The 23,364-nt window shown below is 40.1% G+C and overlaps 9 protein-coding genes and 1 long non-coding RNA gene across 10 annotated transcripts; 4 read left to right on the top strand and 6 right to left on the bottom strand.

Moving 5' to 3' along the window:
- Nucleotides 1–907: 907 nt before the first annotated feature.
- LOC145703820 (uncharacterized) lies at nt 908–2,412 on the top strand. The gene is made up of 3 exons (XM_081781214.1): nt 908–1,148; nt 1,267–1,386; nt 1,428–2,412. Exons 1-3 carry the CDS (start codon nt 942–944, stop codon nt 2,346–2,348), a joined length of 1,248 nt encoding a protein of 415 aa, XP_081637340.1. The 5' UTR covers nt 908–941; the 3' UTR covers nt 2,349–2,412.
- Nucleotides 2,379–3,059, bottom strand: LOC145703821 (uncharacterized). Its single transcript, XM_081781215.1, has 3 exons — nt 2,804–3,059; nt 2,535–2,760; nt 2,379–2,489 (listed from the first exon to the last, which is right to left on the bottom strand). The coding sequence occupies exons 1-3, from the start codon at nt 3,002–3,004 to the stop codon at nt 2,437–2,439; spliced, it is 480 nt and encodes a 159-aa protein (XP_081637341.1). The 5' UTR covers nt 3,005–3,059; the 3' UTR covers nt 2,379–2,436.
- A 3,648-nt stretch (nt 3,060–6,707) lies between these two features.
- On the bottom strand, nt 6,708–9,832 carry LOC145702649 (sodium- and chloride-dependent taurine transporter-like). Its single transcript, XM_081779899.1, has 11 exons — nt 9,581–9,832; nt 8,641–9,386; nt 8,333–8,504; nt 8,184–8,249; nt 7,894–8,140; nt 7,712–7,805; nt 7,423–7,668; nt 7,326–7,378; nt 7,182–7,278; nt 7,008–7,141; nt 6,708–6,965 (listed from the first exon to the last, which is right to left on the bottom strand). Exons 1-11 carry the CDS (start codon nt 9,660–9,662, stop codon nt 6,890–6,892), a joined length of 2,013 nt encoding a protein of 670 aa, XP_081636025.1. The 5' UTR covers nt 9,663–9,832; the 3' UTR covers nt 6,708–6,889.
- A 1,663-nt stretch (nt 9,833–11,495) lies between these two features.
- Nucleotides 11,496–12,315, top strand: LOC145704512 (uncharacterized). The gene is made up of 3 exons (XR_014134467.1): nt 11,496–11,789; nt 11,835–12,059; nt 12,183–12,315. It is a non-coding gene; the product is annotated as an uncharacterized LOC145704512 (long non-coding RNA).
- An 814-nt stretch (nt 12,316–13,129) lies between these two features.
- LOC145702343 (solute carrier family 52, riboflavin transporter, member 3-A-like) lies at nt 13,130–15,407 on the bottom strand. The gene is given in 9 exon segments (XM_081779563.1): nt 13,130–13,427; nt 13,476–13,621; nt 13,669–13,723; nt 13,801–14,129; nt 14,181–14,483; nt 14,526–14,570; nt 14,573–14,672; nt 14,715–14,881; nt 15,187–15,407. Coding segments are annotated over 9 exon segments (1,296 nt in total). The 5' UTR covers nt 15,242–15,407; the 3' UTR covers nt 13,130–13,331.
- A 710-nt stretch (nt 15,408–16,117) lies between these two features.
- On the bottom strand, nt 16,118–17,405 carry LOC145702899 (peroxiredoxin-2-like). The gene is made up of 5 exons (XM_081780194.1): nt 16,910–17,405; nt 16,664–16,866; nt 16,511–16,620; nt 16,274–16,349; nt 16,118–16,234 (listed from the first exon to the last, which is right to left on the bottom strand). The coding sequence occupies exons 1-5, from the start codon at nt 17,002–17,004 to the stop codon at nt 16,206–16,208; spliced, it is 513 nt and encodes a 170-aa protein (XP_081636320.1). The 5' UTR covers nt 17,005–17,405; the 3' UTR covers nt 16,118–16,205.
- Nucleotides 17,406–17,552: 147 nt separating this feature from the next.
- Nucleotides 17,553–18,565, bottom strand: LOC145702898 (peroxiredoxin-like). Its single transcript, XM_081780193.1, has 5 exons — nt 18,414–18,565; nt 18,169–18,371; nt 18,017–18,126; nt 17,783–17,858; nt 17,553–17,743 (listed from the first exon to the last, which is right to left on the bottom strand). Exons 1-5 carry the CDS (start codon nt 18,506–18,508, stop codon nt 17,625–17,627), a joined length of 603 nt encoding a protein of 200 aa, XP_081636319.1. The 5' UTR covers nt 18,509–18,565; the 3' UTR covers nt 17,553–17,624.
- A 348-nt stretch (nt 18,566–18,913) lies between these two features.
- LOC145701063 (uncharacterized) lies at nt 18,914–20,175 on the top strand. The gene is made up of 4 exons (XM_081778291.1): nt 18,914–19,378; nt 19,422–19,687; nt 19,733–19,881; nt 19,941–20,175. Exons 1-4 carry the CDS (start codon nt 18,991–18,993, stop codon nt 20,173–20,175), a joined length of 1,038 nt encoding a protein of 345 aa, XP_081634417.1. The 5' UTR covers nt 18,914–18,990.
- Nucleotides 20,176–20,511: 336 nt separating this feature from the next.
- Nucleotides 20,512–22,155, bottom strand: LOC145701062 (uncharacterized). The gene is made up of 5 exons (XM_081778290.1): nt 21,921–22,155; nt 21,681–21,878; nt 21,496–21,630; nt 21,100–21,449; nt 20,512–21,052 (listed from the first exon to the last, which is right to left on the bottom strand). The coding sequence occupies exons 1-5, from the start codon at nt 22,116–22,118 to the stop codon at nt 20,530–20,532; spliced, it is 1,404 nt and encodes a 467-aa protein (XP_081634416.1). The 5' UTR covers nt 22,119–22,155; the 3' UTR covers nt 20,512–20,529.
- Nucleotides 22,156–22,483: 328 nt separating this feature from the next.
- Nucleotides 22,484–23,356, top strand: LOC145701061 (uncharacterized). The gene is made up of 3 exons (XM_081778289.1): nt 22,484–22,575; nt 22,687–22,895; nt 22,943–23,356. Exons 1-3 carry the CDS (start codon nt 22,488–22,490, stop codon nt 23,354–23,356), a joined length of 711 nt encoding a protein of 236 aa, XP_081634415.1. The 5' UTR covers nt 22,484–22,487.
- Nucleotides 23,357–23,364: the final 8 nt, after the last annotated feature.

Below are 23,364 nucleotides of genomic sequence, written 5' to 3'. Positions count from 1 at the left end.
TGATAAAGCTATACAGAGACAAAGTGGTAAGATGGCCTCATTCTTTTTCAGACTAAAAAGTTTGTCTAAAAGGGTCATAGCACGACCTCAAGTTATAAAAATATTTTTAGAAAAAATACTTGATAAAATTTACTTCGTTAACGAAACATACAAAATTGTAAAAGTCGGTAAGATTCTTCTTTTTAATTTATTCTACTCCACCGAATTTTTAACATATCTTTTTATTATGGTGATTCATGAGTGGAATCTCTCATGATCTTATGATTTTATTTTTTACACCTCCTTGTCTCCACCGACATTAAATTTACTCAATAAAATTTTAGACCATCTTCATGGCACGCGAAACGCAACAGACATGATTTTCTTCTCGCTTATTCTTCCCCTTTTACTGTACGCCGTCTATTTGATCCGCGAGTTCCAAAAGCACCTCGACCAGAAAAATAGACTCAAGAAGTGGACGCTCTTTCGCAAGTTGAAGGATGACCTTTTCAGAAGAAAAGCGCTAGAATTCGAAGAAGCGGTGAAGTTTCCGACGAGAATTGGCTCGCCGGAAGTGGATCATAATAATCGAAAAGCATCAGGTAGCTGAATTCTGAAAGATTCTTTAATTGAAAATTAAGAAAATTTCAATCAACTTTTTGTTAGTTTTTACGATCACTGAAACATCCATGTAACGAAAAACATTCAAATGGAAAAAAATATTTTTCACATTCATAATTTTGCAAATGTCTGTTCATTTGTACTGTTCTGGAAAAAAAATCACGCGATCTTCTTTTGCGTCAAAAAAAAATACGGAAGCTCACATTCTCGTTGCGATCACAAAATCTCAGCAGGTCAAATAGTGCTAACATTTTAAAACGTTTGCTCTTCTGACGCAAAAAGACTGTATAAAATTCAACCGCAGGTCTTCAAAATTTCAAAATATCAAAAAACCACGACAAATGAAACTGGCACTCGGTTTTATCGGCCTTTCCCAGGCGGGAAGAGCGCCAAGAGATTTGAACATTGAGGACATTGTTGGAATCATTGAGTTTCCAGGTGTTGAGTTGCCTAATGGACTGATCTTTCCTTGCAAGGACATTTGCCTCGACGGAGATTTCCGGGAGAACTTGGTTGATTGTGGAAAGTGCTTGTATCGAAATTGGAAGGTAAAATATTCTTCGAATTAAATAACTTCTACTCTAGAGATTTATGTGTTTAACCAGCTAAGAAAGGCCATTTTTTGCCCAACATCTTTGGTTGAAATAAAACTTATGGTCTTTTTAGCCATGTGAAGATGGAATCTACCCCCACGAAGAGAACTGCAACCAGTTCTACACCTGCATTAACGGAAAGCGCCTTCCCGACTTGACTTGCCCCGGAAGCCTCCTTTTCAACCCTGAAACAGTAATAAACTTACCCCTTTGACTCTTATAACGCATTTCTAGAGCATGTGCGCCTTCCCAAACACCGTCAAGTGCCACGTCCAATTCCCCAAGTACGAGTGTCTTAAAACTTGCGACGACCTCAAATGCGTTGCCGAATGTCTCGAGTGGATCCCAACAACAACGACCACCACAACCACTACCACAACTACGACTCGAGAACTGACCTTCCCGGAGATTGAGCTTCCAGAATTTGATCTTGAAAAGTGTCTTGCTGAATGCGGCTGGTTTGATTTCAGCTGCAATGCGGAATGCCTTCTTCAGACTTCAACTGAAGAACCAACAACAACTACCACGACAACAACCACCCCTGAGCCAACCACTACCACTCAAAAACCAACCACCACAACCACCACCACAACTACTACTACAACAACAACTACTACAACCACTACCACCACGACAACAACGACTCCAGAGCCAACAACGACTACGACTGAAGAACCAGCTGGATGTGCCGATGGTCTTCATCCCCATCCCACCGAGTGCAACAAATTCCTCTCATGTGCCAATGGCAACGAGTGGATCATGGATTGCCCTGCTGGACTCCACTTCAACCCTGAACTTTTGGTTTGCGACTGGCCGAATAATGTCAACTGCGGTGAGCCAACTACGACCACTCAAGAACCAACCACCACCACAACCGAAAAGCCAGAGGAAGAACCTGCTGAAGGTTGCGCTGATGGCCTCCATCCCCACCCTACCAAGTGTGACAAGTACCTCTCCTGCGCCAATGGCATTGAATGGACCATGAACTGCCCAAGTGGCCTCCAATTCAACACTGAACTCCTTGTCTGCGATTGGCCCGAAAATGTGAACTGCGTCGACGGACCTAACAATGGCAACAACGGTAACAATGGTAACAATGACAAAAACTGCAACAACACCAACGAAGGCAACAACGGCAAAAACTGTCCAAAGTAAAATTCCGAATATAAAAAACTCTTTTTCTGATTGAAAAAAATATATTCTCTCTTTTGATTTTCAAGGTGAAAATAGTGTTTTCCTTTGTTTATTGCAGAATAATCTCGATCAGTTTGTCTGCCTCGCCGTATCTATTCAAATCTTAAAATAATATAAGTCGCAAGCATTATTATTAATCTCGCTTACCGAAGACTTTTGCCTCGGAGAGTTGAGTATCAGCAAGGATGCTCAATTTCTCAACATTTGGGGAGTACGATGTCCGTGGCCGACTGAGTTCTCCGATCGCAACTGGGTAAATTGTAGCTTCCTCGCCGATCAAGTCAACTGCTCGGATGTAATCATCGACAGAAACGGATGTTACAGCATCGTGGAGCAATATTGTAGCATCGTAGTCAGCCGTTTCTTCCAAAAACTAGAATTTATCTTTACAGAAAGATCATAGGGCGCAATCTTACTGGTCGAATATCCGACGCCAGACCAGCAAAACTCATCGGCGGTTCAAGCAACAAGTCGCCATTTTCCAAAACTTCCGCCGGCAAAATCACCTCTTCCGCGAATTGAATCACGTCAGGTTTCACTCCTCTTTCTTGAAATTTTGCATAGAGCTCTCTGATGAAAATTTCCGACTTCGCCCATTTGTATCGGCAGAGACACATTTCTACCGCGATCAAAATTCTTGCGGAGCAGAGAGACAAGAAAAAAGGTAAGAAAACTCGCATTTTGGAGGAACTGAAATTTCAAGGAGGTAAAAAAGCACCGTATTTGGTCGCAAATATTGATGCGTCAAATATATTTTGACACAAATAAATAAACATTTACTAGGCAATAATGTGAATCCACTAAAATTCATGAACCAATTTCCGTTTAGATTTTATTTGAACTAATAAGAAGAAAGGATCAATAAGGATATATGCTTCTTTCAGATCATATGCAACCATAATTTTATTGGCAGCCGATTGGTCTTCGCTATTGCATTTCTTGCTTTTGCATAATCGAAATTAAAAAAAATAAGAAACAGCCTTGGTTAAAGGAAGTGCTCAAATGATTTATTTAACTTAATTTCTAGTCACAGTCTGTAACTAAAAATTAATTTCAACAGAATATGCTTCTAATCCGAGGTACCAAGTATCTTCCTCCCAGGTTTGATCAGTTCTTTCACAGGGATTCTTGACAAACTCTAAGTAACCATTTACAACCCGAAAATATTTTCGACTCTGAGAGATCCGCAGCAAACGAGGATTTTTCTTGTCTTCCTGTGTATTTTGAAGAATGTATTCGCCGTTTTCCACTCTGTCCATCACCATTTGATGACGGTAAACTTCACCCCGAGAAAAAATGGCTCCAGTCACAGACAACGGGCGCTGGAATACGAAGTTTCTGCCTAGAAGTATTTTTTCGTAGCGAAATTTGAACTTCTTCAAGAAAGATTGTCGGTGTTGACCTCTCATGAATGATGATTGAAATTTATTTTTGGGACGCGTTTCGGTCTCAGTGGACCTTCGTCAGCCCTAAGTACAGATTTTAAATGAAAGTTCAAAAACAGGAAAATCAGTCTCTCACCTAGAGTGGACAATTTCGAATGAAGGCAGAGATTGAAAACATAAAAACATACTTCGCTTTCGCGGGCAGATGTAATGGAGCGCCAGAAGAAAGCGAATTACAAAGTGGAAGGGGAAATAGTTCACAATTTTTGCGCAAGCTTTACTGGTCCCCGGTGCGACAGTATTGGCGGCAAAATGCGTGCTATTCTTAAAAAAGTTACCCCGAAGTTCTTTCTGAGACTTTGTTGGAAAACAGTGAGAATAGAACAATGTTTGCACCCAACCTGGAAGCGCCCGGTACCAATTGAGCAGAAAAGTGGAGTGGTGTACCATTTCCAATGTCCATGTGGGAAAACGGATTACCAGGGGGAGACAAAAAGACAGCTTGGAACTAGAATTCGTGAACATTTTGAGCCACGTTATCGTAGTCCTATGTTTTTCCACTCTTTGAAGTGTCCAAAATTCAGAGAGGAATATGATAAATATCTTAGTGAGCCAGACACTCCAAAATACAAGCCTACTACATCGAGAGCGTTAATCAAAACCAAATTCTGTTTCGAAAAGAACTTTATTTCTGTTATCTCCAACCAACCGTACTACAAAGACCGTGTCCTTTGTGAAGCGTTTTCGATCAAGTTAAATGATCCTTGCTTGAATAAGCAGATCAAATTCGCTGAAGTTAAATTTCTGTAATGGAGCATTTGTAATTCGCTTTCTTCTGGCGCTCCATTACATCTGCCCGCGAAAGCGAAGTATGTTTTTATGTTTTCAATCTCTGCCTTCATTCGAAATTGTCCACTCTAGGTGAGAGACTGATTTTCCTGTTTTTGAACTTTCATTTAAAATCTGTACTTAGGGCTGACGAAGGTCCACTGAGACCGAAACGCGTCCCAAAAATAAATTTCAATCATCATTCTTCAAGAAATTTTTCATTTTATCCGGAGCATTCAAAAAGTCTCGGATAACAACTCTTCGGATCCAGTTCCACCCAGGCTCGTATGCAAACGTTGGCTTCATCATACGCTCCAAGATATCTTCGAAACTATTAAATGCTTGCCACTCCATTTCAGGACGATTTGGATTCAAGTTTATTCCAGCCAAACTTCGAGGATAAATTCTAATCGTCAAAAAATACAGAATTCGCTCGACACTAAAAGCATCCATGACTTTTTCGACGATCCGAACATTTGATAAGCCACAGCGTTCTCTGATTGCTGATCGAATAAGAGTGGTAAGCGAAACTGGAACGCATAAATCTGAGTCTTTCTGATCAACAACATTTTTAGTGATATTTCTAAAGTCGAGATGAAGGTTTCTTTTGAGCCTCTGGCACAGCTCGGAAACTTGCACTGATTTTGTCACCTTGCTGTCCAAAACGAACTTATTCGATGAGTGGGGAAGGGAGATGATTTCAACGACGGAATTAAAATCATCGTCTGTGACATCCCAAGTATAGTACTGTCGACTTGTGGTTAAGAATGAGGCGTTGAAATGCTCTAGAAGAGAGGTTACCCTGGTTCTCTCATCTCTATCCATCGGCTTGAATAAAAGAGTCCATGCAGTTTTCCAGTCACAAAAGAGAAAGAAGAACAATCGTTTACCGATTGTCACAGTGTACTTTTTACTTTTCAGCGGCCCGCCAAGAACTTGATTCGTACGTAGGAGTTCCACTTGCTAGAGATTGATAATTCCGAAACTTGCTTCCCCTTCTTACGTAACCCATTTGCCGGTAACTCTCTCTGCCAGTATGGTCATGCATGACACCAAAATCAATCCACTTTGGAGTCTTCTCTGGTCCGAAAAGGACAATATTTTCGAGCTTCTGATCATTGTGCTCAAGTCCAATTTCGAAGAGATAACTCAATCCATCGCGCAATTGAATTGCCAGCCCTCTTCTTTCTTCAATGGTCAGCTTATTTCTTCGAAGAAGATATCGCAAGTTCTGATTTCCTTCTTCCATGATTGTAATCCAGCCGAGACAGTCGACCAATTGCTCATCGGATTGATGGAAGATCTCGATGTTGGCAATATTTTTCAATACATTTTTATGAACCGGGATTGAATTTTCCTGTCTGTTTTTCGCATTTGATGCTTTTTTGAAATCAGAAGCAAGATTGATTCGGAAAAGCATTTTATCTCGGAATTTGTCTGTAAAAAGAGCCGGATCAAAACATTGAATTCGATAAAGCGCGTTGAAGGCAGTGTTTTCTTTGCAAACGAGAGCTTCTCCACCAGACTCGTCAAGGAAGTTGGAACCATGAGAAATCCAAGATGCTGTTTCTTCGCGAACTTGGTCTTTGAAGATTAATTTTCCGAGCAGAAACTTGTTTCGTTCTATAAGGTGATTTTGAAAAGCGGTCGCCGGCCAAGAAGTAAGAGGTTTCTTTTTTCCTTGACATTCTTGGTCGAACACAAAGCCAGTGAGAACGCCACGCTGGTTTCTTTTGAATTGAAAGCAAACCCACGTACAATCAATAAAGTCATTTTTCTTGAAAACTTGTCGCTCGACCGACCTAATCAGCCTGCATCTTTGACTTCTTGTCGTTTTTCTTTTGAGCTTTGGTATCAAATCATCAAGCCATTGTTGAATTTGTTCTTTCTCTAGCATTTTGAATAAAAAAACTGCTCTGTTCTGTTTCTGCTGAGCTCCCCTGGGGCTCTCCGATTGGGTGTGAGCTGAAGCCTCTGTAAGGCTTTCAATGTCAGTAATAATATAAATAGTATTGTGACAGTTGATGAGATTTTAGATGCAATTGAATGAAATAAATGAACTTCTCGTGAAGAAAAATTAAAGCGTTGCACAAATCTTTTTAAAATTTTTATTTTCGATAAATTATAGACGGCCAAAAAATGGAAAACGGAAAAAGTCATCGAATTCGAATAGGACAATATCCAAGAATTGATGACCAGAGAATAGCAGATTTACAAAAATAAGAGTTGAAATAGTATTTACAACTTTAGTTTACACTTGGCAGGACAATAAAAAATAATTTTAAAATTCTAGCATTCACTGTTGTTCTTTCCGTATCTTATCACTTCTGGCTCGTCTGAGACTGGAACTCTTTGTAAATCGTATCTAAACAGGATTCATTTTTCCTTACATGAAGACCCTTTTTACCGCGATTTGAGTTTGTTTCCGAGCCAGTCGCCAAGCCAATAATTGAAAAATGGAATTTCTTCTGGAGCCGCGTTTTCGATCGATTTGCAAGGATGGTCATCTTTCAAGTTGGATTTCGTCAGAAGCGAAAGATTCTAGAGCTTCTTTAAACTTTTTCCTTTTCAATTCGCCTACCTCTTTGAAAGTTCCAGTTCCTCTGAAAACAACGAGGAAAAACCTCATTAGCGCATAGACCAGAACAGGCAGCGCAGAACATGCGGCTAGGCAAAATCTGAAAGAAAGGTTAATTTTCTGATTAAAATCGTCTAATTGGCCTACCCAATCGACTCGAACCAGAAAGGATAAGAGTAATCCTGGCGCGTGTTGCGATACTGAAAATATTGCCTTGTAAAACTGCGCTCAGAAGAGATCTTACTGTAAGTGGCTTGAAATTGGCCAGAAGCATGTACAGGAGACCGATGATAAGGGTGGGACTAAAGAACATCCAGCACCATTTGAAAAGCGGAAAGGGGCGGTAGCCGATCATCTTGGTGGTCATTTGCCAAAACTTCTCTCCTCCGTAAATCCATCCGATGGCGATACACTGCGAAAAGCAGAGCCACAAAAGACAGATTCCAGAGGCGCCGTAGTAATCAAATAGGGTGAAGACGTAGATTCCGTTCTACATGAAAAATAAACTAAAATACAGTCGATTTTCCTCAAACCTGGAAGCACATTGTCAGACCGACGCAAAAGCTGAACAGGACGATTCCAACTAGCAGGATTTGTCGCTTTCGGCCTTTTCGGTAAGACGGGTAACTAGATTTATGTGAAAGAAGTCCTTACTCTTCCTAAACTGGACAAAAAAGGCGTCATTTAATCATTTTTGTTTACGAAAAAGGCTTACATGTCAGTAATGGCAGTGATGATGGCCTCCATTCCGACAAATTGTGAGTCCAAGCCAAGCAACAAAACCATGAAGAAGAAGCAAACTGCCCAGAATTGTGGCCAAGGCATGAGAGCCACAGCTCTAGGGTAGGCGATGAAGGCGAGGCCAGGTCCGGATTCGGCAACTTCCGCAATCGGGAGACCTCGTTCTTGAGCCATGAAGCCGAGGATGGCAAAAATCGCAAAGCCGGAGACGAAGGAAGTACCTATTTGATGAAAGACTAACTATTAAAGAGTTTTTTTTCTTACCTGAGTTAAAAGCTGAAAGAATCCAGACGTCCTTGTAAATGTCTTTGTTAAATTTGTTGTAGGAGCCTGAATAAGCGATCAGCATTATCGATGAAAACAGAACACGAATTGGCGAAATTCCAAAATATCGAGTTCCCTTTTTTCCTTACCCAGAGAGGTGAGTTGGCCCTTGCACAAAGCGTATGAAAAGAAAATCTGAGTTCCAGCATCTACCCACACTTTTGGATCTTTGAGTCGCTCCATGTCAGGATTCAAGTAGTAGTACACTCCGTCCCAAGCTCCTTCGAGCGTGATGCCCCGGAAAAGCAGCACAATCAGCATCTTTTTAACCGGGTTAAAAATAATTGGATTAATTAGTTGAATAAATTATTGGGGACGTCAAATGAACGAGCTTAGGAACGTGTTAATCGGGCGAATGCGCCGACAAAGACAGCCGCTATCGATTTTCAACCCTCGCCAGAATGGGAAATGTGCCAGTGAAGTAGACCACCTTGCCCGTCTGTTTGACTCCCTTGCAAACGCAGAGATAGCAAATGAACCAGGAAATTGCCAGGCAAAGCACCATTCCCCAGTTTAAATCGCCTTGCTCTTCCACCGAGTTGGACACTTTTAGCACTTTGTTTTCCCAAAATTCTTGAGTCGGCGACGTCCAATTCAAATTCCAAGTGACATTATTTTCCGTCGGAAATTTCGCCGGATCTCGAACACACGCGCCCGTCAGATTTTTGTCCTCGACGCGGCAGCAGTTGGTCGCCCAGTCGCCGCATTGTGTCCACGGCAGTTCGCTTTGAAAGGAGTAGTACATGTAGTAGATTGCCCAGGCGAGCACGATGACGTAGTACATGTTCAAAATGATCGTGAGGGCGATTGAGCCGTGGCCGATTCCAGAAGTGATCGGCGCAAGACGCTCCCAAGCAGTGATTCCGCCTTCGGAAGTAAACTGGCCGATTCCAACTTCAAGAAAGAAAATAGGAATTCCGGCGATGATCAAAAAGATAAAGTAGGGAATGAGAAAAGCACCACCGCCGTTTCTGTAGCAAAGATATGGAAAGCGCCAAACGTTTCCAAGTCCGATGAAGCCACCTGCCACCGAGAGAATGAAATCGATGCTTTTGCCCCATGTTTCACGCGCCGCGGGCGATTTGGATTCTTTTGAGCTTTTTGACGTGATGATCACGTCTGAGTCCAGAAGCCGCCGCTGAGCTAAAAATATATAGTTCAATAATTTAAGACAAGAAATAAATATATTTTTTAATAAGAAAAGGGGGATTATTTCAATAAGAATCTGGCTCGACAAACTAAACGGACCATTTTATTTAAAAAAAGTCTTTTCGTTTAAATGTTTTTTAATTATTAATTCACTGAAATAAATAAAACCTATAGGTAATTTAATTTACAGTTGTAGTCTGACGCCGTCAAGCATTTTTCCGACTCGATCGGGTCTTTTTGGACAATGTCGCCTTGAATGTTTTCTTCCATGATTTCAATCAACTATCTCGACGCAAAATCGCGAAAATAGTGTCCTTATTCTTCAGTAAATTTTCTCTTTCTTTCAGAAAATGGAAAATCAAACTCGAAGCAGCTCAAGTGCAGAAAAAAAGAGTCAAGAAGCGCCCCTTGCGTCTCTCTTTGCGGCCCTCTCTGCCTCTCTTTTTGCAATCGATTGAGAAAAAAAAAGAAGGCGAGAAGAAAAGAAGGCTTTTTGTTCTACTGATTGTGATAAGATACGATACATTTTCGTACTGAAATTATGAATCTAGAAATTATTTTATGAAAATTATTTTTTTTTCGTAAAAACGGAATTTTACAAGTCAATTAAACACCGATTTTCAACTTCCAAAATTCTAAATATTCAAAAAGCGAACATTCCTGCGTTCTTATTCGTCAGTTACTAAATGTCCCTTTCATCATTTCTTGGTTTTCTTGGTCGGTCGTTAAAGAACCCTCTAGTAGAGGGGCCTCTACCTGACCATATTGCAGTTCTTAATTAGCTAATTGCGATATCAGATTATCTATTTTTCTGCTGAGAATAAATGAAAATGAATATTGAAATCAGGGCTGGCAAATTAGGGTCCCGCCAGCCGCACTAATTTGAGTTAGAACCCTATTGTTAGAACCCTAACTCTCATTTTATAACTTTTTAGTGCGAGTAGTACGAGTTGGAAAAAGCCGCACTAAAATCGTCCTAAAATAGGCGCGCGCTTATTGGTCCGCCAATCATGGCGGGTCATTCGTTTTTCTCGTCCATTCAGCTCCATTCTTTTTGCAATCTTCCACCAATTTGTCCTCCGCGCCTGGTGGGAAGCGCGCGCCGATTGGATGATGAAAAAGAGCCTCCTAATTAGTACGGTTAGGGCGGCGATTCAGTCCTAATAGACGAAAAAATATCAAGGAAAAAAAAATAGGACGGGTAGGACGGGGATGCCGCACTAATTCGCACTAATTTTGAGTTAGAACCCTAACAATTTTTCGGTAGTGCGGCTGTTAGGACCCTAATTTGCCAGCCCTGATTGAAATGTTTTTATAAATTTCTAATCTATTTTTGTGAGAGCTTTTCAATTAGGGAAATTTATATTTGAACTTTTCGAAGCTTTGAATACAGAATCTATGCTGATCATTGTTTGCACTACCTAGTAGTTTGTCCGGAAGCTCTTTAACACGGTCAGAATATGAAGGAGTCGAGTTGAAGATGAAAATACAATTTCCAAAGATGAGTCCTCTTTGTTCTCAAAAAACTACCGCAATTAAGATAGGAAGATATCAAGAAGCGTCGCATAAATCACTGAAAATCAATCCTCAAAAAGTAATCAGCAAAAAGCTCAAAATTACCCAAAGTCCTGTTTCATCCGCCGAAATCGATCAAACCCACTTTTTGAGCTTTCGACGAATTGGCAATTTTTCTGGTCAAGATAACTTTTTAATTAGTTAATTAAAAATCGCACCTGAGAATAAGTCAAGGAGAATCTCGCGGAGAAACTCAACAATAAAAATATTTACGGCGGTGGGGACACTAATAGGTATTAAATGAACGTAAAAATGAGCATCATTTCTCATTCGAATAAATATGAATAGACAAAATTCAAGTAATGAGTGATGAGTTTTTTATCAAGGATAAGAGAACATGCGAGGAACATATCGCCGTTGTTGAAAATGGTCCTTTTTTCTTTTGACGTCGGGTATGTCAGTCTTTACCTTTTTTATTAAAAAAATTAAGTTCTGATTTGTATCTCGGAGTATCCTTCATAATTGCTGAGAACTATTACTGGGGCAAGGAGAAAATCAGAAGTAATTCTATGATATTCTACTGTAGTACTACTATAATGGTAGAAATTGAAAATTATGATTATCCTTGATCAGGGAATATTGACTCTGATTATAACTCTACTTGCTGGTTGGACAATCGCGTTCTTTATAATCTTCAAGACGTCGCAATTAACTTCTCGTCAAGAAAGATCGCCTTTGATTCTTATAATGCATATATTACTTCTTGGACCGGTTATGTTATTCTATAGGAGTTGGAAAGATCGGTTGAGTCCAGACCCGCTTTTGGAAAGAGACCTGTTCAAAATACGATTTCTTGAAGGAACTTTGGAAGCCGCCCCTCAGGTTGGGAATGAAATCAAGCATGTTATCATGAACGAAAAATTTCAGCTTCTTCTTCAATTGACTATTCTCTCCAAATGTAGGGGATGGTTTAGTCTTTACCTTTTGAAAAGTAACCAGACTGTTTGCCCTAAAAGTGGCGGTTATTTTATTGCGTCGCTTATTAGTATCGGAACTTCGTTTATCACATATCTCTGGGTCGTGACAGAGAAAAAGAAAAACGATCACCCAAATCAGCTTTCTACAGGGACTCTTCTGCAAATATATTTTCTGGTAAGTATTTCGTCAAGATTTCTGAAGAGAGGGTGGTCAGGGGCTCCCGAGTCTCATAGCTACCTCAGTTAGGCTAAGGGCTTAGGATAACCCCAGACAGTAAGAAAATCATTTTTCTTTCAGTATTTCCTTCAAATGCTGATACGACTTTGTATGGCAATAGCTTTCATCTCATCAATTGAAAACATTCATTTCAAATTTTATGATATTATTCAAACTAAGGCATTCGATAACTTGGAAAAACATCCTGGTGGAACTCTATTTATCATAGTCAGGATTTGAAAAGTCAGAGCCTGAGCGAACTTTGAGCTTGATGTGCTCAGTCGTGCTCAGACTCAGACTCCAAAATTTAAGACTTTTAAAACCCTGATCAAAGTCTTCCTTCTTCACGGTACTATACTTTTTCTGTTTGGTTTCTTCGCAGGCGAAAAGAATCTTGGCTATTCTTTTTCAAAATTCACGTATTATGATTTTGATGATGAAAATCCTTCTACGGTAAGATTTTCAGAATTAAATTCCCAAATTTGTTTTGGACTTTTAGAGACGTCTTAATTTTGTGATGCATCAAATTGAACATCTTGTCGTCTTTATTCTTTGGTACGGAATTGACACGAAGGGAAATTTCATTAGATGCGTAATTATTCATTACGCTTCCTCATTTTTGGTTCTCGTTTCGCATTTACTCTTAGGAACAAGGAAGCAACAAGTCATTATTTTGATTAAAAGCTCTGAAAAGCCACGACTGATATTTTGCTATCCGATTAAAGCTAGAAAGCTGGCAAAAATTAAAGGCACTTCACAGAACTGTACGTCGGAATTGCTCTGCCTGAGGTTAAGGCCCTGAAAAATGTTGAAATTATTTCTTCAAAATAACATTCAATCCTCAACACTGAATATTTTATTTATAACACTGAAAATTATTTCTATCTGAAAAATGCTTCATCTTTCAATCTTTGATAGTGAACATTTGCTTGAAAATAAACTAAGAGGCGTCACAAAGCCGCTAATTCATGACGCTGAAACAGGTTTCTACAATCTGTGTAACAGATTGCCAGAAGGAAAGGTAAACTTTTGCAAAGTTTTATTTGCAGAATAAATTATTGAAGGCAGAAGAGGTGGAAAGCAGAAATATTTAAAGTTATCAAAGTTTTTCTTGACAATTGTCGATTTTTTTGCAAAATTTCGACTAAAATTCTAGATATACAGGCAGAAAACCTGCCACAGAACGAACAATAGAAAATAAACACAACCCATCTTTAATTCTGCAGAATTTTATGCCGGGCAGGGTTGGCAATCATAACGAGGCTGGAAAATTTGCAAATTGTTGACGAGAGGGTAGCAGACTACTGCGCCGCAGAAAGACCCAATCTAAAAGAGAGAGAGGCTTTAGTCGGTGATATCTCTGTAGAACCGTACCTGCGTTATGGAGCCGTACCACAGTAAATGCCTCGAAGTCGCTTTGTTTCTCAGTACATCAGCGAACGAAACTTTTGCCAAGGTAACGAAGAACATGTAAAGGGTGTTACTGAGGATCATCAGCGTTGAACCGAGTGTCGTATCCACTAAAATCGGCTTTTTACAAAGAAATATAAGGATTTCGAAGCCTTACCAAAAACAGGACAGGGTGAACCAAGGGCGAGGAAGAGTTGATATCCAGCGAGGACCTGAAGAAAGAAGTAAAGGGCCCGAGCTAAGATTTGTATATATGTTGCAGAGGCTAGCTCTTGTCTGTAATGCTTACCAGAGAAATACCAACAGACAAAATGATGCCCCTTTCACTCGATAGCGGTCGAAACAGTGCGATAATACAAGCAATCGGATTTGCCAAAGTCTGTAGAATTACTGAGGTGTGATACGCTTGGCTTCCGTAAGGCATAGAGACATAAGTTGCGATAGCGGTGAGGAATCCGTTCGAAAAGAAGCACGAGATGAAAAGCATGAAATACAGAAGGTAGTAGCTCTTCAAATCGGTAGAAGAGGAGTTTGGCGCGACGACGGGGATCTCGTCGGTTTTTTCGTCGAATGAATCGAGCTCGTCCAGAGGGCCTTCTTCGCGATTGCCAGTCAGTTCTGAATGAAAATTTTTTGATGTTTAGCATACGAAAGAGCCTTAATTCTTACCTGAAGAAGCAACTGAATCAGAAATAGTAGAGTCTTCATATTTCACGAAGTACTTCTGAAAGTTGACATTCATTGACGCGAAAGAAATCGTTGAAACGAGCATCAAGGAGCTCATAATGATCCAAAAAGTGCCGATGCCGAAGTTCGGTTCGTGATATTCTGGAGTTGTCCCATTGCAGGTAGTTTTGCCGACGCCCTGGATGATACCGATTGTTGCGGGGAGAAAGCCGGAGAGGCCTTCGCCGAGAAAATAGGATTGAAGAAAACGAGCTTGCAGGTTCATCATAAAGGGGATGAAAGAAACTTAAAAACGGATAGATTTCTACCAACAATGTAAGGAATTACCTGAGGAAGTACAGTCAACGAGTGAAGCGGCAAAGAAAAGAACAAAAAGGGGACGGAATAGCTGCTTCCGTTAATTTCAACTGTATCGTTCCAGAAGAAAAACATCAGGAATTGAGCGCAAAGGCCGATGAGCAGCAAAATATAAATCTAAAATGCTTGTGAAAGGGAGAAAAGACGGTAAAGGCGTACAAGAGGCTTTAGTTTTAACCGGCTGGGGCAGTACATGTCCAAAAGCGTGATTACAAGCGGGCCAATATTCGCGCACTGGATGATAATCGACATGTGCGAGGCCAGATTCCAGCTTTCAGGCATGACCGAGACGAGAAGAGGTAGCTCGATCCAGCAGCCATTGACAGCTAAAAGGTATTGAGTAAAAATAGAAAGATTTAACTTTGAATAAGGGCCTAACAGATGACTGTACTCCCCGAAAATCGAAATTTATGCGGTTTTTATTCATAAAGTGGATAGATACTGGACTGTTATCGTTGTCTAAGTAAAAGTCGAAGAGTTATTAAATGATAACAGCTAAAAATTAAAGAACAAAGTCGATATTTTAAATGATAATAGCGCAGTTTCCTGCCTGTGATAATTTGAAAGTATTTATTCTACGTTACTTTTCGTAATGAGCCACAAAAATCATTTCTAGCGAGGAGAGACTTACCAAGCCAAGCAGCCATGCCAAAGCAAGCACACAGAACATGCAGAATTTTCTCCATTTCTTTCGGAATTTCTGGATACCAAAAAGCTTCTTTCTCTTTTTTCTTGGTTCAAGAAGTTTCGTTTTTTATATACAGTTTCTCTCGACTCGTAAAAATGTTAAATCCACAAAAGTGTCTGTATTCTCATTTTTCGATAAATTGGAACACTGTGACTCAGTGAACGAGAGGCTCCGCGAATCAGCGCGCGCGTCCAGATCCTTCGAAAGAAGGAAATTCCTCTTTTTGCGTCATTTTGATGCACTTTTCCAATTGGCAGATTCTGGCGTAATATAGAGGCATATTGGAATATCTCCAATTCATATAAATTTCTACCGGTATTTTTCCCGAGAAAGAAAATGCAATTTCCAAAACTTATGAATTTATAAAATTTTCATTTTGTGATATTTTTACTCAAAAATTTTAGCTGAAACTTTATTTTGGAACAAAGCTCGTTAGAAGTTTCTGTTAATTGGAGATATTCCTGTCTGCCATTATTACGCTAGAATCAGTCAATCAGAAAATCTAATTGACTGTAAGCTCGATAAGATTTTCTGAGTGAAATCTTGATCATCCCTCTTTATTCGATTAAACATGAGTATTCAGAAAGAGCTAATAAATCAGGAAGATCAAAAAGTTATTCAAAAAAGAATGAAGAAATTTTGAACCGTACCCATCATTCTGAATATTCAAACTTTGTTCTTCTCTTTACTTCCGTTTATTTTTTCTATAACACACGAATCTCATACTCAAGTTGTTCGCTAGAACCATTTTATGGTTCTTGTTACATATGTTTTACCCAACCAAATTAACGATCTTGTCTTGTCCGATCAGCTGTCAATCGAGGTCGTTTTGATTTATTGCTTTTCAATTTTATTGTTATGCAACCATCAGTTGATTGAAAGGGGTTTTATTCGCTAGAAAAGATTTTAAAGACAGAGCTTTTCTTCAGTTGTTGACTTCTTCGAAGTACTTCTTTGAGACTTCAACAGATGGGACGATCGTTTTGGAAGGCTTAAATTTTTGATTTCATGCTTCTAAAAAACTCCAAACCCTTGACTAGTCGTTTGACTTCATCAATGCTTCGTCCACCCGGGAGATCGTTGATGGTTATATGTCTGATTACGTCCTAAAATCGGTTCATTTAACGAATAAGTTATTCGGAATAACATTTCGGCAAGCTGTATAGAAACCTGAGTCAGGGTTTTGAAAACTCTATGGAAGCCGCGTCAGGTACCTTAACTCAGGTTTCTACACAGGTTGCCGAGCAATGAATATGGTAGAATTTACGTTGTTATCGATGATGAACAAGCTTCTGTATGGAATATCTTCGCCTTTTTTCAAAACTCCAAATGCTGTTGAAAGATCTTGATTGCCATCAGCGATGATGGGAATATCAACTTGAAAAAGAGTAAAAAAATTCCGGAAAAATTTATTTGTTACCTTTGCCAAGAGCCCCTTCCTTCTTCGGTTTCTTCATCCAGACAAGATGATCGAATTGCGAGTTACATGATGCAGCTACGACTTCGCAGTTGATTTCCCGGAAGGATTTCGCTGCTTTCGAAAAAGCGATGATCTCTGGTGAGCAGACTAAGGAGAAATCACGCGGGTAGAAAAACAAAATCAACCATTTGTCCTTGTAATCGCTTAAAAATCCGTCAATAATAGAACGACAAAAATAAAACTCACCTCGAAGAAATATCAACAGGTTCTTCATCAACAACGGCTTCGCAAGTCCAAGTTGGCGCCTTTTCGCCGATTTCAGCTTTGCCTTTGACAAACATTTTCTATCTTGATTTTCTTGAGTAGTAAAAATTCGAAATTAAATGAAAAATTGAAATGAGCGGCAATTTGGACAAAGACCTCCTTATTTGATGACCTTGAGTCACAACGTTATCGGTTGTAAAAATGGCAATTATAAATTTGGAGGTTTTGGGACTATACGGCCTTTAGGGTTATTTATGTCAAAGCCAGATGATTGAAAGCCATGATGGAAAGATGCGGAACAAGAGCGCCAAGGATCATGGATACGGAATTCTAGCTGTCTCTCAATTGACCCTGTATGCCTTTTTGAAGGTTTGCCGAACCAGCATAATGATTTTGAACCGTACCCATTATTCTGAATATTCAAATTTTGCTCTTCTCTTTATTTCCGTTTACTTTTTCTATTAAACACGAATTTCATACTCAAGTTGTTCGCTAGAACCATTTTATGGTTTTTGTTCTATATGTTTTACCCAACTAAATTAACGATCTTGTCTCATCCGATCACCTGTCAATCGAGGTCGTTTTGATTTATTGCTTTTCAGTTTTATTGTTATGCAACCAACAGTTGATTGGAAGGTGTTTTTATTCGGTAGAAAAGATTTGAAAGAAAAAACTCATGACTTTCAGACTGGAAGTTTCAGTTGTTGACTTCTTCGAAGTATTTCTTGGAGCCTTCAACAGTCGGGACGATTGTTTTCGCGTCTGGCTGCCAGTTTTCTGGGCAGACTTCCCCAAACTTATCCACAAATTGGAAGGCTTAAATTTTCGATTTCTTGTTTCTTAAATACACCAAACCCTTGACGAGTCGTTTGACTTCATCAACGCTTCTTCCAACCGGGAGATCATTGATCGTAATTTGCCTGATAACGTCCTAAAATCGGTTCATTTTACGAACATCGAGCAAGTTCAAGCCTCGGCAACCCGTATAGAAACCTGAGTAAGGGTTCCGAAAGAGCTTTTATAAAAGCCGGGTCAGGGATCCTGACTCAGGGTTCTACACAGGTTGCCGAGCACGGAATAAGGATTTACGTTGTTGTCGATGATGAACAATCCTCTGTATGGAATGCCTTCGTCTTTCTTCAAAACTCCAAATGCTTTTGAAAGAGCGTGATTGGTATCAGCAATGATGGGAATATCAACTACAAAATGAGTCAAAAAAGAAGGAAAAAGTATTCTTTTACCTTCGCCAAGACCCCCTTCCTTCTTCGGTTGATTCATCCAGGCAAGATGGGTGAACTGCGAGTCACATGATGCAGCAACCACTTCGCAGTTGATTTCGCGGAAGGATTTCGCCGCTTCGGAAAAGGCGATGATCTCGGTTGGACAGACAAAGGTGAAATCCAGCGGGTAGAAGAACAGAATCAACCATTTGTCCTTGTAATCGCTAAAAATCCGCTTACAAAAGAACGCCAAAAATGAAACGCACCTTGAAGAAATATCAACAAATTCTTCATCAACGACGGCTTTGCAAGTCCAAGTTGGTGCTTTTTCGCCGATTTCAGCTTTGCCTTCGACGGACATTTTTTTTTTGATTTTCTCGAGTGGTGAAAATTTGAAAATTGAAATGAGCGGCAATTTGGACAAAGACCTCCTTATTTGATGACCTTGAGTCACAACGCTGCCGGTTGTAAAAAATGACGATTAAAAATTTGGAGGTTTTGGGACTTTACGGCCTTTAGGGATTGTTTATGTGAAAATAGATAATTGGGTCCAGATCTTTAAAAATTATCAGTAAAACTGGTTGCTCTTATTTAGAATAAAAGTAAAATAAATGAAACACATTTTTGACGGAAGGTTCAAAATTCGTTAAAATCTTGAGCATGAAGACCTCCGTGGATCTTTGACCGATTCCGGGTTTCTGATTCGTCAAACTAAAAGCGCGCTCTTTTCTAGATCGATCGTTCCATTGGGCAATGTTTTCTTCGACATGTTCAGATTTTCATTTTCTGACAGATAAATAATCTTTGGAAGGAAACACGCTTTTCTGATGGAATAAAGAGATCATGGCCTCTACAAGCGAAGACAAAAGGACGAAGAATGCTCAAAGAAAAGCGCGATACAGACAACGAAAGAAAATTATTGAAAATCTGCAGAAAGAGTTCCAGAAAGCGCTGAAGCTTTATGACGGCGAAGACACCTTCATGAAATTCGAAATTCATGTTCCATCTGCTCGTCGACCTCGGGACAGGTTTTTCGGCTGGGAAATTCGAAGGTCTGGCGTCGAAGCGTTTCCACCGAAGAAAGACGCAAAGAAAGTCCCTGAACTCGTCCCGATTCTTTCTGAAACACTCTCTAAAAACGTGCCCTTGAAACCTTCCTTCAAAATTCGAGATGGTAAGGTCAGTGACTTGAATCAATCGATTGTTTCACCACCAAACCCAACCAAATCTGGTGAGTAATGATTCATGTCATATGCCCTCTAGAAAAGTCCTAGGTACTGTAACTCACTTGGTACCAATCGTTCAATCAAATGGCTCGACTTCGAGAAGAACTGGCGAATGGCGAAGCCGCCTGGTGATCGAAAACTCGAATTCTGACGTGAAGATTAACCCACTTCAAACATCCAAAAATGATACTTCTGCGCAAGCCGTGAAAATTGAAGCTGATTCAAAAGAAAGACCCGCTTCTTCTACCTCAGTCGCTGTTTCTCCCAAACTATTGGTGACGCCTGAGGACAGGAAAGCTAGCTCGTCAAAAATTGTAAGAATTTTTTTTGATTTAGATAACGACTCATTTTTATTTCAGAAAGTGGGAGAAACAATGACTGATGAAATGAAGAATCTTTTGGAAGAATCATTCGCTGAGAAAAACCTTCCTACAAAAAATACAGTTCTTAGTATCTGCAGCAAAACTGGGCTTCAAGAACAAGTTGTCTGGTCGTGGTTCAGGAACGGGTTTTTTTCTTAGTTGAAGAGTTTTACTTCTGAAAAATGGTTCGAAACCTATTTAAAAGAGTCCGGAGACGAGTGGCTAGGATGGAGAGTGGAAAACACGAGCTGCCAAATATGAGTACTTTCTCAGAGTCGGAATCTTCAGAGCAAGAATCTGTGAAAATAGAAGTGAAGGAAGATGATGACGATGTGTTGGAGTGTAAGGGTGAAGTAAAACCGGAGATACTATCCGACCAAGAAGATGATCAACGATTTAGTAAGGCAAATTGGCAGCTTGATGATCAAATGGACGAATAAAAACAGACTGTATCAATAACTGTCAGAGTCACAATCACTTAAAATAATCGTTCACTTCATTTACAATGAAAATTTTACACATTGACATTTTTATTTTGTACTTTTTTTATCAGCCTCTGCCCAGAGTAAAATATAAAAATACTTTCAAAAAACCTTGTTTTATTTCTTTCTTCGATCCTTCGCTTTTAAAAATTCGAAATTAGGTACATTTCCTAATAAGAATCATTCTTTACTTTAAAAATTTACTTTATTGTTGAAACTTAATTATAATCGATGTTAATAAAACCCTTGAAGAATTGTTATAAGTAATTTTTTAATATTTCTTTTATCAAAAATATATTGAGAGAGTATCGATTATGCAGTAGCAGCAGGATCAGCTTCAGCTTCAGGCTCCTCATTATCATCATCGAGATTGAGCGCATCTTTGACCTCAGATTCAATATCCTTGACCAACTCCTGAGCATCCTGAGCGAGCTCATCAATGGCTTCTCGAGTCTCAGCGGTGCATTTTGCGCAGCTCGCTTGGAGAGAAGACCAGGCTCCTCCATCCGCTTGGATTTGATTCTCAACTGCAGCGAGGGCTTGCTCTCCCGCCTCGGCGACCTTGTCCGCGGATTCTTCGAAAAGATCACCAAGCTCATCGACAGCGTTAGCGGCGTGTTCGGCGACGGATTCAATTGCTTCCTGAACATCTTCGAGTTTGTCTTCCACTTGTTCTTTGCAAGCGTTGATCTTTTCTTTGCAGGAAGAAAGAGCGCCGCCATCAGTGGTGTCGGCGCCAGTTGCTTCAGCTGCAGCTCCGGTTATGTCGGAAATGACATCGAGGCCGGCGTTAGTGGCTTCTTCGAGGGATTCCTTGGCTTCACCGAGGAGCTTTCTGAAACATGAGATAAGAATTCTGTTCCTTAGTTTTTAAGATTGCACCTCGCTTCCTCCTCAGCATCTTCAAGCGCATCCTCAACTTTATCCGCCAGCTCGTTGAATCCTTCCTTGACAGAAGTTAAGCAGCTTCCATCGTTCTTGTCCTTGGTCGCTTTAGCAAGCTGCTTGAGTGACTTCTCGCCGTTGTTTTTCAAATCATTGATGCTCTTTTCCAAGAGATTGAGATAGTTGTTCGCTCCAGCCTTTGCTCGCTTGATGGAGGTTTGAGCCTTGGCTTTAGCAGTCTTGAATGCTTCCTTGGCGAGTTCAGGGCCGTCAGTGACGGATTCCTCGTTTGGATCAGCGGTGACTTTTGCAGTTTGCTCGGCAATTGCGGCAGCAGTTTTTGAAAGCTAAAATCAGGACTGGAGAAGAGAAAATGATGTCGGAAAAGGTCACCTCTGCGGCCTCTTGAGATGCTTCAACGGGATCAACGGGGACATCTGCTTCGCCAGAAAGGACCGATCCATCAATATCTGATGAGGTGGATTGTCTGTATGTAGTGCAAACACGTCGCGAGCCGCATCTGATGCTCTAAATTTTAATACATTTATCTTGTCAAAACAACTTTAGATTCTTAGAACAAAGATAATCCGCGTTCCTGAGGCGTGTTTTTTTAACGTCTTGTTCAACTTGAGTGCTGCCTTCTTATTGGCTTTAGAGTTCTTGTAGATTCCATCAGCAGCATTTTTGATTTCTTTCGCCTTCGCATTGAGTTTTTTGGCCGCTTCGGTGGATTTGGCTGGATCGACTCGGCGAGCGCGAACAGCTGTTTTGGCCGCCTTGAATTAAGGGTATCAATAAGGATTTGAGCGGTTTTCTACCTGATAAAGAGCCTTCTTAGCATTCTGAAGCTCAGTGGAAGTTATTTCACTCAAGGCAGACTTCTCCTGGAAGAGTTTCTTGACATCGAACTTGTCCTCAAGATCCACAGCCTTGGCCACAGTTCTGCGGCGGCGGGACTTAGAATGCCCCGCCTTTGACTTTCTGCGGCGCGATTTTCCGTCTCTACCTTCTGCCATTTTTCAATTATGCAAAATCAAAAAATAATGCAAAATAAATGCTATGTGCGGCGAGGTTTTATGATTGAAATTTGGGCCATTTCCGTTTTGAGATTGTCTATTTTATAATTTTAGACGGGAAATTTATTAAATCAAGGACTCGTTTCTAGCTTTTGATCAAATATGGTAAGTCCTAAAGTTCACCAATAAAGCCCGCTAATTCAGCGCGGGCTTCGCAAGCATAACCTGCAAATATTAGCTGACGGTTACGTTTCTTCTTGATTTTTTACGATTATGACGCTGAGTTATACTACACGCCAAAAGAGAAACTCAGAGTCAGGAACTTTTCCTTTCTTTTGTTTCGATTTCTTGAATATCATTTACTTAACGATGCTCACGGAAGATTATGAGAAACTGACCTTTTTCTGGAAAAACTGCTCGAGAGAAGTTGCGCATAGTATTTTATGCAACAGTTTAGGTCAGTTCAACTTTTAACCCCTTCGGCAAAATAACCAATTTGTTGGTAAATCGTTTTTTTCTCTTCTCCTTTTACACTGATATCTGGCTTTCTTGTGAACTAAATTTTAAGATGGAACATTTCTTCTGAGAAAATCATCAGACAATTCTCCATGTATCTCCTTAAAACATGGTGAAGTCTATCATTTCAAGATCTTGGCCCGTCTTGATGGAAGCATCGTCATTGGGGATCACAATCTTTTCCCTTCTGAGCGATATTTACACGAGGAATTGGCCGCTTTAAAGTTGAGACTGCGCTTTTTCGACGAGCAATCTAATCAAGTAAATCTACCCAAATCCCTTTCCCAAGAGAATTTTCCTTCATTCAGACTGTTCTTCATCTACACACAGGATTAAACAAAGCAGACTTCCAGGACCTCTCAAACTACGTTACCCTCTACCCTGACGATGCGGACCCTTCTGTAGCAAATCGAAGAACATCTTCAACCCTTTCCATTTCTTTCTCTCAAGACATGCTTAAATTTCAAACGGCGCTCTTCGGCCGTGGAAAATGGCACGAAGCCCAGGTCGAATTTCACCAAGGAAATTTAAAAATCGACCTGAAATCAAAAAAAGAAGAAATCACCAATAAACAGCTCAATTCTGTTCAAATCATAGAAGACTTTCAAGACAAGAGGAAAGTGCTGAAAATCATCAGCGCGAAGAAAACTGTATATCTGACGTCAGACTCGAATGAATCTGTAAACAAACTTTACGGAGCTCTTAAGGCTTCTCTTCAATAAATTAATGG

Source organism: Oikopleura dioica, chromosome PAR (assembly GCF_907165135.1).
Source record: "Oikopleura dioica chromosome PAR, OKI2018_I68_1.0, whole genome shotgun sequence".
Lineage (NCBI taxonomy): Eukaryota > Metazoa > Chordata > Appendicularia > Copelata > Oikopleuridae > Oikopleura > Oikopleura dioica.
The sequence above is the reverse complement of the archived record's forward strand: the minus strand, read 5'-3'. Positions and strand labels throughout refer to the sequence as shown.